At 40.2% G+C, this 12394-nt stretch overlaps 1 protein-coding gene across 2 annotated transcripts; it reads left to right on the top strand.

Moving 5' to 3' along the window:
• Window positions 1–3738: 3738 nt before the first annotated feature.
• Window positions 3739–12394, top strand: rbm7 (RNA binding motif protein 7). Of its 2 annotated transcripts, none has more exons than XM_069534479.1 (6): window positions 3739–3780; window positions 7373–7525; window positions 7810–7972; window positions 8952–9027; window positions 11220–11313; window positions 11421–12394. In XM_069534479.1, exons 1-6 carry the CDS (start codon window positions 3754–3756, stop codon window positions 11751–11753), a joined length of 846 nt encoding a protein of 281 aa, XP_069390580.1. In that variant the 5' UTR covers window positions 3739–3753; the 3' UTR covers window positions 11754–12394. The 2 variants fall into 2 exon arrangements, with proteins under 2 accessions (XP_069390580.1, XP_019950736.1); XM_020095177.2 differs by lacking the exon at window positions 3739–3780 and adding an exon at window positions 6077–6200.

Genomic DNA, 12394 nt, shown 5'->3' with positions numbered 1-12394 from the left:
AACTGTGCGCCAGTGATGAATGGTTTATAAGAGTAATTTTTTTTTAAACCACAGTAAACATGCAAGGATGATGACACTGCCACTTTAGTGGAATTACGAATTCTCCACATTTCAAGTGGTATTCTTGAAATACTAGGAGTTCCTATTTTAGAGCAGCCGTGTTGTCTTGTCACAACTAAAGGAGTTCCTTCTGTATCTACTGTAATTTTAGATGCAATCCACTTCCTGTGATCTATTCAATCTGCTGACATTACAGATTTAAGTCTGACTGACTGCAGGGTTCTTCTTCAGGGCAATTACATCACTGACGGCAGTCAAATCACAAGCCTGAATCAAGCGCAAATTAAAAGAGCTCTGATCTGGAGGTTTTGCACCCAGAGTAAATATTGGAATGAGGAGTTAGGATAACATAATCTAATCATCTGATTACCATCGCCATGACAATACCCAAAGGGAAAGATTTCGTCCTCAGTTGTAGGTTATGGGCTGCAGTATTGAAGGAACTATGATGGTATGTTTTGCTCAGCAGCAGAGATATAGGACACTTCCCTGTTTATTCTAATGGAGAAGAGAAAGGCGATAGCTTACTTTTGGAGGATGGTGGGGGGGGCAGTTTCATTTTGACAGAGCTCATTATCTTCTCTGAAGGTGTTTGAGGCTTTATAAAGCAGCAGCAGTGGTGAGAGGAGTGGGGAGGACTTAGGTATGGAGCATCCAGAGAGGCTGCAGATTGGTTGATGAGATGAGCTTCATGCTATAGGGATCCTGTTCTTAATTAGTCCTCTATAGGACGGCCAGTTCCCCTCCATTCCTTGGTTATGAAGCACCCTCCATATGGCACCTTTGGCAAATAGCTTCATTCTGCTCCTCCACAGGCTGATGTCAGGGGTGAGCCCGGCCATTCGAAATGTGCTGACACCACACTTCTCAGAACAGAAAATGGGGCAGAGGTAATGGGAGGAGCTGGGTAGAGGGATTAATGTATGTAAAGGAAATCTTCACTTCTGTTAATATTAGTCTAAGGACACTTTATCTCTTTAAGGAATAATGGCCGCTGGTTGAGTTTAGTGATGGAAAGGGAAAAAGGGGATTTAGACGCCATGCCGCAGTCCTTTTTGTGGTGTGGGGTCGATGCCAGACATCCCTCTTTCTCTCTCTCTCTCTCTCTGATACTGCTACTCAGCACTGCAGCACTGTAGCAACAGGATGGATCTTTGCCTTAATCTGTGTGTGCGCGTGTGTGTGTGCGTGTGTGTGCGTGTTTGTGTGTGTGTGCGTGTTGAGAGAGTGGAGATGAAACGCCAGAGGGCAGTCCAGAATGAAAATGAAGTCGCAGCATGTCAGGGCAGCAGAAACATGCAGCACTGATGTCGAGAAAACAAAAACGTTACAGCGGTGGAGAGAGCCGCAAAGAAACGGACTGGCTCGGACACCCTTCACAAGATTTTTACATCCATTTGTTTTTCGAGGGTGCTGAAGTGGGTGGCACGCTGCCAGTGATGAGCACTTTGTGTGTGTGTGTGTGTGTGTGTGTGTGCAGGCCTATGTGTGTGAAAAAAGGGAGAGAGGGAGCCTCTTCATCAGATTTGTCTTATAAAGCAAGGACAGAACATTTCCCTCCATTTTCCTACACTTAATAATTGAAGCAAACCTGTCCAAGCTGATTGATCGCAAATGATTATTACTCTGCTGGGGAAAGAATGAGTTATGCTGAATTTGTGAAACTCAAATAGGCAGCACTGTAGCTTCTCTCTTGTCTCTAGTCACATACAGGATTACATGGGGATAACAGATCATATGCATATTGTATATGGACTCAGCATTCATAAAAGCACAGCACACTATACTACTGTTACATAGAAATATTGTATGCAGTATGTATATGCCACTTATCCAACTATCTAAAAGCAAGCTTATATGTATAGACCGCAGTCTTAAATAATTAATGACATCCACCACAAAAGCAGTTCTGCTGCTATCCTGAATTAAGTATGATTGATCCACATATTGCCACTGGAACTATGCGAACCACTCAGTCACCAACCCTATCAATTGCTTCTATTCAATAGCAGCACAGGAGGTTTAAAATAAGACTCCATATAGTCACGGGCTGTTGCTGGATAGGCAGCGAGTTGCACTTATAAAAAAGGTACAGGCCATTAAAGTCTGCCCTGGATGCACTGAGATGGGGAGACGCTCTGTGACATCACGCTGCCAAAGAGGGATGGCTTAATTAAACTTTCATTCGACAAATATTCATGTGCATTTAATGATCCTAAATCACTTCATTCCACATGAATTATGAATATTAATGACCAGGAGGGAAGAGCAGCGGATGGGGGTGCTTCGTGTGTAGGTTGGAGCCTAAAGCGAGGGTGTTGGTGAAGGAGAAGGATGTGTCTCGCAACCAGTCAATCACTGCAGAGTCCCCAGCAAACCCTCCAGGCCAGAGGTCATAATTGGAAGGGAGTGCAGTGCATGTGTGTCTGTGCGGTGTATGTGTGTGAGGGCTGTTGTAATGAGGCTACACACAAAGTGTGGCAGCATTAAACTACCAGAAGATTTCACCCAGATCTGACCAGAGCAACAGAGGTGGCTGGTCATGGCCTATTTCTGGGGTCCTGCCCTGTCACTTCTCCCCTTCACTGGCTACCATCTTGCCCTTGAGCATTGCTCCCATTTTGTCAAGGTTTTGTTTTCAACATTTAATTAATTCAATGCAGCCAAGAGCCCATGCAGTCATAAAAACAGAAGCTGATGCATTCACATTCATAAAGATGAGTGTGTGATTTGTTTTTGAGCTAAAGTGCATTCAGCTGTTGTATATGTAGAAAACACGTGTTTCTGGGATAAATAAGCACAGTTGCTTTCTGCTCGAGAACAACACAGAGGTAAAAAGGCATAACAGTGCTCTGCTTGCCGGTGTCTTGGACACAAACCTGTGAGTTTCTGCATAACACTTGAACCGTTGAAAACAAATACCCATCTATCTCATCTGACAATGGGGAAGAGATGGGGTACATCCTGGACAGGTCGGCAGCGAATCACAGGGCCAACATACTGAGACAAACAACCATTCACGCTCACACTTTGGCCAATTTAGAGTGTCCAGGTAACCTTACCCCCGATCAGCATGTATTTAGACTGTGCAAGGAAGCAGGAGTACCCACAGAACACTCATAGAAAAACCCAGTGCTTAACCGGGAACCATCTTGCAGTGCAAACTACTTAACCACCATGCAATCCTCCAAATATGCAATGTAATATATTAAGGATTAATTGATAACATACAGCGTGAAACTCTAATCCATTCAATTTTACCCTGACATGTCTTAATCACCCTTATAGTAAGATGTGTATATACAGCCACGGCCCTATTGTCTATGAATTATCATATTCCTCAGTACACATCCCACAAAAATAAAATACAAATCTGTTCTTTTGACCACTGACTTTAACTTTGGGAAACCTAAATTGAAAAAATAAATATGCCACTGTAGAAAAATAGTTTTGTGGACAACAATACCTCTAACAAGCCATTTAGACTCCTTTAATGTTATGAGAAAAAAAAGCTGAGAGTAGGCTACAGGCTAAAAGAGAAATATGAAATTCCTATGATGATCAAATCCAATTCCCTTCTCCACATAAAAAAATATATTTTTTCTTCCTCAGTGCACAGCAACTGTCTCAAATCCCCCTTAGAGATGAAGACTCTGCCAGTGCAACTGTGAAAACTCCAGCATCACTGGATCAATGCTGCCATCTACTGCTGCTTTTCAGGTGCTTCAGTGTAACACATTGCAGTACAGTCCAGAGGAATGATTTAACTGGTTATTGCGAACAGATATAATTGATTTTTGCATGAAATGGTTTTAAGCAAAATGCGTTGTACTGTGTTCAGCAAAGGCAGTTGTGAGGTTTTTACGGATTCAGCAGATCTGCCTATTTTGTCTTCCATTTCACTTACTCATTGACCTCATTTCCAGTCGTCCTATAGAATAGCACTTTCAGAGTGCTCTCCTGAAATCCTTCCAATGGTTATAAAATGGGAGGAGGAGGAAATACATCAGGGAGATGTATGGGCTAATAGAATGTAGAAACCCAAAATAGATTCAAGAGCATTAGTCATCAAATAGTGTACAGCACTGGTGTAGTTTTATGGTTCTGGCCTTTTTTCCTGCTTCCATTGCAGCCCTGCGGCTTTTGAAATCATTAGCATTTTGTGGGAAAGTGCCAATACATCCACCGCATCAAGTCTTAACAACTGTGCACAACAGGCTGCAAGACATGATCAAAGCCAAGGTTTTAGAGGTAAATTGCATTTCTTTTGTTACAGGACCAATACTATAAGTTATTCAAGAACATTGAATGACATTGAATAAATATGTCTTAGAGACTTTAAGGATTAGACTCCTCTATTATAGCTATCACATGCAAGAAAAGTAAAAGAACAGCCTTTAAGTAATGGCAGTTGTGCCATGTCTGTTTCTCTCTTACTTGGGCTTTACCAGGTCGGAATATGTGAGGATGCTTCCCAGGCATGAAGGAGAAAATCATTATAGATTAAATTGATGTAATTAATGTGGAGGACAGACACCGAGACCCAGCTGATTAGGGTGGAAGTCAAGCCTCTCGTACCGCTCACTTGACCTCCACAATCAATGATGTCGCCAGAATCAGAGGCTCTTTGTTCCAGGTTCTTAAGCCACTGACCCAATCAGAGAGAGCCATGGTGGTAAGGAAAGAAAACATTAACTGCTTTTAAAATGGAAGAAACTCAGTGCAATGTACGGGCTATGAAAAGCAAAGAAATGAAAAAATATCATTACAAAAACTTGAAGCATGAAAATTATACAGTCGTGAGAAGATATGAAAATGAAAATGTGTGCAAATGTAAGGCAACATTAAACTGTCTTTGAGCACTACTTGTACAACATGAGTACAACATAAGGAAGTAAAAAATAACAAAAATGACACATGAACTATGTTGTTACTGTTTTAGGGTCTCTGTGAGCCAACTTGCAAAATACAGTCACACTTTTCGGTGTTTTATTTAAAGTTTGATATCTGTAAGAAGCTATATTAGTTGTTTTAGGCATCTAATTTTGAGGTTTTATGTATCTCTATGCAGTTTTGCATCTCTCACCCTTCTACCAAGAAGGAGTTGGTGAGTTGGTTGTTTTCTATGTGAGACAGCCAGGTCAACCAAAGCAAACAGACTTATTCCTACTACTGTAGCTTGGTAAAACTCACTGGTAAATGCACATGCCAATGGTCCATCAGAGGTGAAATGAGCTGTACAGATGGTCGACTTTGGACTTGCCTCGGTTTGATGTGGACTTTGACACCAAAGGCTTGGGCCCTGTTTCTGTACAAACCCCTGGATCATCTGGTGGCATCAAGGCAACCCTCTGTGGTGTTGCAGTGTACAGGTACCATGCAGGCATGTTGGAGTCCCCTGCCCCTGAAGCCAGCACATTCCCCCAAGCTGCTACTTCCTCCAGTACCAAGTACCGTACCAGGATGCATGAAGGCCAGTCAAGTGAATGTGTGTGGTCACAAAATCTGAAATCATCAAGAAAATTAGGGAGGTTGGTGGCCAGGCAATTGGGATGGCAAGAGTGGAAGAAATATGCTTTGCTTGTGCAGCAGCTAAGAACACAAAGCCATCAAGTAGCTTATCCTTTCTCTCTGAGCCATGACTCCGCGTGTTTAATGGTCAGCAAGTTTGCAGTCCACACATATCAATTGGTAGATGAGTGTGACATTATAAAAATCAAAAGATGAAAAGATTGTTAAGCAGCTGAAAATAAGACTACAACACTACAAGAGTCTTAAAAAGTGTCAAAGAAAACAAAACCAAAAAGGTAGAACAGTGGGTCAGGGACAACCTAACTGGAGGCACAAAATCACTGAAGTCTTTAAAGCTCATTTTAAGGTACAATTTCTATATAAATGCTGTGTGATCAAAGGAGAAAATACTCCTTTCTTGACCTTTGATGTCATTAGTCCTTTAAAACTGTGATGAGTCAGATGTTACTGAAATAAAAACCTTGTGTGTCCTAGACTGGTTATATCTTTTTCAGAAAAACCTGTTTTTTTAAATGAAGAAAGGTTATTTTGCCAAGTCCAAGAACTGTAGGTTTACAAGAGTAACAGTTCAAACCCTTTTTCCAAAGCTTTAACTTCAACTAGAAAAGGTAAGGCTCTCAAAAGTCACACAGGAAGACTTAATTGAAAAGGGAAAGGAGACAGAGCTATATGTGAGTTGGTTTGTTTGTGTGTTAGTTAGCAGGATTAAACAAAAATCACTGATCAGTTTACCACGAAAAGAATAGGGAGTTTTATTTTCAACATTTTCACTGTTTTCACAGGAAATAATTCATGGGTCTTGTTTAAAGAAATCAGGCACATTTAGGAAACTAGTATCTATGAGTGTGTGGAATTAGAAGCAGCTTGCTTGAATTTTGGGGGGGGGGTTCAGGGGTAAACAGCGTTGCAGCCAAATCCAATACAATTGAAGTGAACATTATCAAGCATCAAGCAAGCTTGTGCGGTGTGTGTGTGTGTGTGAACGTGGCTCTGGGTTGGAGATAACAGTGGACATTATGACTTAACGTGGTGGTTGTTTTGAGTTGAATTTGAATGTCGAGCTTACAGACACTTGGATGACTCCACAGGAGCAGTTTGAAGGCATTTTCTGTGTTTTCTGTTGAATTTTTACATATTGTATTGTATTGGATGTGTACTTCAGGGAAAATTCTGCAAATATAAGGCAACATTCATAACTTTCTTTGAGCACCTCTTGTACACCATTAAAAAGTAATGCTTTCTTTACAACGAGGGCATTTTATGGAGGTGTAAATAACAAAATGACACCTAAACTACGTTGCTATTGTTTTAGGGTCCCTGTATTTTGTAAGCTGGCTCACAGTCACACTATTTACCCTTGTTCGGTATTTTATATGAGTTTTTTGATATCCGTAAGAAGCTATATTTATTTATATATATATTCAGCATAAAATGAACTTGGGAGCTGAACAGGTACATTTAAAATAAAAGTCACTTTCAAAAACCTTCTAAAAGCTTCATCAGCTCTTCTGTGTTGTGTTGTCTTGTTTACTAAGATACAAATATTACTCACCACATTAGAAACCCACCATGTAGCCGAAGACTAAATATTTCTAATTAAACATGGTCATATTTGAACTCTGTGGAGCACACGAGCTGTTTGACAAATTAATGCAGAGCTTGGATTTACCGCCACTCTGGATTTAAAGTGTCGTAAAGTAGCTGCTGTGCATTACGACAGAAGCTCACGTCTTAATGCATTTCCCTTTTCGGCAAACTAAGGCCTTCCATCTCTCAACAGCAGGGCACTGTTTACAACGTGAAACCACCGGAGGGGAGAGTCACCATCCACAGAAACACCATGGGAATAGAGGACGAAGCGGACAGGACGCTGTTCATCAGAAACCTGGACCAGAGAGTGACGGAGGAGCTTTTGTTCGAGCTCTTTTTACAGGTGCTGTTGTCGCTAGCCTTTAGCTTTAGCGCAGATGTAGCATAACATCCACGATGCTAACAATCCCAAACCGTGTCACAGTCGAAATGGCCCGAATCGTTTAGTTGTGTTGCTTCTGTACACATATTTCTTGTTGTGCACACATTGTAGATATATCGAAGAGAAGTTAATGTTTGCTTAAAGCTAGTTAGCTAGCCTTACAAGCTAGCTAGCTGTCAGAAGCTTGCGCTTGGTTGTTGTTTTGTGTTCAAACCTTTATTCATGTTTTTTTTTTTTTTTTACAGGCAGGACCTCTCATCAGAACTAAGATCCCGAAAGATCTGGATGGGAAACAGAAAACATTTGGTTTCGCCTTGTACAAACACGAGGTGTCTGTGCCGTATGCCATGGAGCTCCTCAACGGGACCTCGCTGTTTGGCAGAACTCTTCATGTGCAGTTCAGATCAGGTGAGATGACTTTGTTTTTAATCGGCGACACTGTGGTATGTACACACAACGTTTACGACACTCGTGGAACATGTTAATTTAGTGGAGTTACACTGCCAGTCGCACATATTTACACATGTCTTTGACGTGCCTTTACTGTGATGGATCTGGGAGTAATCATTTGATAGTATTAACCTCTAGATGTCATTTACTTCATTAATTATTTAAATGCAAACTTCATTCTGTATTTTAAGCATTAATGGTTACACAGGGTTTCTGCAAAGTTTAAAATTAAATCAGAAATTAATTATTACTATCATAAACATTTTTAGGTAGGTGTTAATTGTGCTAACATTCATTTAACTTTACTGTAGTCAAACTTAAAATTTTGCGTTTTGGGGGCATGCACAGTTTGCAATTTTTCCATGTTTTCAACAATACAGATATTAGCATTATGTAAAAACTGTTATTAGATTTGATTTATTATGGTCCTTAATATCTTCAATTAAACCTGTTACGGTGAGCAGACTGTTTCCAGGAGTACATAATTAAGAAGTGCTCATTTAACAACCTCAAGGATATTAATTTGGTGCAACTTTGGTGGAGACTGAGGTAGACATAGGAACTATATTTGCACTCTTAAATATTTGATTGTACGCCACATTGTCATCATAATATTGAACAATATTGTTGCAATTTGCAGATTTTGCTCATATTGTGGAGGCTTATTGTGAAGCAACACGTGATTAATGTACCAGATCAGAGGCCTTTTAATCCACAGCAACATTATTGACAAGTGGTTTGAAATGAACCAGGCTAGAGCCATGTTTAATATCAATTATGTTTATACAAGAAAAAAACAATTATTGTTCATTTTAAGAGAACATTGGCAATCTGAAATTATTATTTTTTAAATAAATAACATATATGACTTAGTAAAAGTCTTTTTAAATTGATGATTTTCTTTTACACTGTTAAACTGTATCTTCTTCCATCATAGGAAGCAGTCATAGCAGCAGTGCAGGGGCCACGCAAAATTCAGGTTCTGCAAATACTCCAAACCCCCACAGACAGAGGTAAGAATGTCTCAAACTGTTTTTGTTTCACCATTACAGCAGCTACTGGCTCTTTTCTGCCTGACTGAATTTTGTGACCCTCCTGCATTTTCATTTTTGAGCTCTTCTCCTAATGCAATCTCTCAGTCGCAGCTTGAAGTTTAGATTTACCAATCACAGGTAGAACCCGTGGACTTAACCCTCTCAACATGGAGTCAAAATTGTTGGATGAGGGTAAACCAGTGAGCTAAACGATTTGTCTAAACCTGAGACTGTTGTGTGTGAGGTTTTACACAGCTGCCTGCCAGTAGGTGAGGCTGCAGCCCTGGCAAACGGCAGTCCTCATCTCATAAAACCAGTGCGGTTTGACCATATGTCAAACGAGGAAATGAAAACAAGTTTTGCATGTAGGCTGTGTCAGAATAAAATGGCACATAGAAACTCGACTGGAGCAATGCGTGACCACATTCTGCACCTGCATGTGCACGTTACAGAAGGCTGCTGGTGCTTGCACTGCTAATGATTGACAAACCCTCATTTACCTCAGTGTTTCCCATTAATGTCCTGGCTACAGTACGGTCTTGCCACAGTTTCATAATGGAGGTAAAAGATGTCTAGCAGTATTCCCCCCCCCCCCCCTTTTTCCATTCTTATTTGTCAGCAGTTAATAATTTTGAAGCCCGACTCCACTGTGTGCTTGTTAGGTGCTTCCTACTTATTGAATATTACTTAGACATGCTAGTTTTCATGCTCTTGGCAGTGTTGTATGTGCTGAAATTGGGGCTCTGACATAAGATGTGGAATGAAATTGGATTGGTTTGCATTTACACGACGCACAGAAGATTCAGTATGCAGTCCTTTCCACACTTCATGCCAAATAGCAGCGCCTGTTTAAGACACTTACTGGAAAACCTGAGCATATTGGCACTTGAGATGAATTGGGGAGTGTAATGTATATACAGCATGTTTTGCCTGAAATTTTTGTACTGTTTGTTTTACTTTAAATGGAATGAAAAAATTGGTTCAGTCTAATTCCTTGAAAATTAGATGGTTTCTCATATCAGGAATGGGAATTTAGTTTTGTTTTTGACTAACTCCTAGCTAATCAAAAAAAGATGAGCAGATAAAGCACCAAAAGAACATTCAGTAGAAATAAGATGGCCTTGATATCCTTTGCCGTCTCCAATGATGTTTGATCATTTAAAAAAAGGTCTGTATTATCCTGCTTCCCATTTTCTCACTAATTTGTTTTGACCAATTAACTCTGTCTTTGTCACTAATGTCCACTCCTGGTTTGGGGACAGAGCCATTTGTTTTGTCTTTACCCATGAGCAACCCAACCCACCCGCTCCCCATGAAAGCTAGACATTGTCCACTCATAAACAACCCTCTGATTTCAATCTTTAGTTGCAAATCTAGTTCCTTGGAATCTGATCTGTCAAACTTGGCTTGTATCAGTGCTGCTGGACTGGTTTATCAGATTCCATCACAGCTCTTGGCACTAAACACTTAAAAGAAAGGATGTAACATTACTTGGCTTTTGTAATAATATCTGGCTGATGTGGCTGGATGGATGAATTATGTGCTGTTCATTTATGTTCTTGGATGAGCTATTGCTTGCTTTTAGCTGGAGGTCTGAGTTTGCACACAGATCTTTTTTACAGTATGCTTGATAGACCTTTATAATGTGCTTGAAATGTTGGGAAATATTTATTTCCGCATGCGTGAATACATATAAGAAGTTTCTCTTTGTGATGATTATTGTGTGGCGTGATAACACAATCAAAAAAGATCAAAAGATCATGTTTATCACTGTATCTGTGTTTGCCAGGGTTTCCGTTTAAATATGTTAAAATATTTTTGGTAGATATTAATAACTTCAATATTTATTCAACTCTACTTCCGTTGTGCATTAAAATCAGTTTCTTCTTGTTTGTTGTTGGGTTTTTTTTGGTGGGTTTTTTTGAGAAGTTTTTAGAGTATGTATAATTTTTTGCCCCTTTCCCATGGCTCATTGCAAAGCTAGCTGATGATGTAAATGAATGTGACTTGACATAAGGTCAAAGCATGAAATAACATTATTCAATAATCACAGCCATTGAGAAGTCAAACATGGATTTTGTGTGTGGTTGTAAGTCTATATTATGTGCACCTGACACTGTGTAGACTTGTTTGGATTGGTATCGCAAAATATTTGCTTTTTACTCCCACAGGACGCCGAACCTCTTCAATTCTCCACCATATACTCCTCCGCCCCAGACGCAGAGACTCTTTTCACCTCCTGATAATCTGCAGAAACATGCCATGGTAAGCTTTTTAGACTTGTATAATGACGCAATATAAACATGCTCTTTGGCTTCATTGAGCAGGAGGAAACATGGGTCATGTTAACTGTCTTTTCTGTTTATCCTTAGATGAATAACATGATGTGGCAGCTCGAGCAGTTGAACTCCGGCTTCTCCAAGCCTCTGCAGAGGCAGCCGTCCTCAGGTGGAAACTCGAGACAACAGGACAACAGCCCCTATCGGCATCATCCGACCAACGCCAGCAGTGGTGGCAGAAACCAGCGCTACGGGGACGAATCAGGTTCTGGGCGTTACCAGCCATACACCCACATTAGGGACAACCATCACCAGCAGGGCGACAGGAGCAGCAACCGTCACCATGAAGGCAGAGGCGGAAACAGACATTATGAGGACAGGGGCAGCAACCGCAGCCACCAGGATGATAGATGGCGACGGTACTGATAAGTACTGAGGATTCCTGTAAAGACTTCCGTTCTTCACAGATTTGTGCACAGCTTCCTTAAGAAGAGCATGAATTCAGTTGATAAACTCACATGTGTACTCAGGTTGTTTTGTACATGATCCTACCAGTGGGAAAGATTTAATAACTTATGCCTTATGGTAATTTTTGTTTACTTTTTATGACGTTTTTAAATTTGTAAACTACTTTCATGTGAGGTTTTCCTCACACCTGATGCTAAATATTTAGAGGTGAAGAACTGTGTTACCGTCAGAGCAAGGATAGAAAAAAATAATCAAACATGACTCATAGTCATATTTGGAATACAAAAGACATGTTGAAAAAAAAAAACAAGATTTAAAGTATCAGCCAGTTTTTATGTTATGCAAATAGTCTTTGAATGGTGCTGCCAGAATTTTAAACTCTTCAGGTATTTTGCCTCAAAAAGAACAATGACAGCTATAGATTCCACCAGCACCACTTTTTACTGCAATATGGCACCATTCTTTCTTATTGTTAGATCACTTGACCTTGCGCTTTATAAAAAAAAATGTCTTTTTTTATTTTTTATTTTTAATTCTGAGTCTGTACGACAAAATGTTTTACAATGAACGTTTTCATTACTATAAAGCGATATCAGTGA

The sequence above is a fragment of the Paralichthys olivaceus genome, chromosome 11, assembly GCF_024713975.1.
Source record: "Paralichthys olivaceus isolate ysfri-2021 chromosome 11, ASM2471397v2, whole genome shotgun sequence".
Classification (NCBI taxonomy): Eukaryota; Metazoa; Chordata; class Actinopteri; order Pleuronectiformes; family Paralichthyidae; genus Paralichthys; species Paralichthys olivaceus.
The sequence above is the reverse complement of the archived record's forward strand: the minus strand, read 5'-3'. Positions and strand labels throughout refer to the sequence as shown.

What these genes read in the sequence shown, in the direction of transcription:
- rbm7 (XM_069534479.1), top strand. Translation starts at nt 3,754, where the DNA reads ATGCTGCCATCTACTGCTGCTTTTCAG. An exon ending in TCATGTGCAGTTCAGATCAG is followed by an intron (nt 7,973 to 8,951) that starts GTGAGATGACTT and finishes CTTCCATCATAG; the next exon opens with GAAGCAGTCATAGCAGCAGT. An exon ending in ATCTGCAGAAACATGCCATG is followed by an intron (nt 11,314 to 11,420) that starts GTAAGCTTTTTA and finishes GTTTATCCTTAG; the next exon opens with ATGAATAACATGATGTGGCA.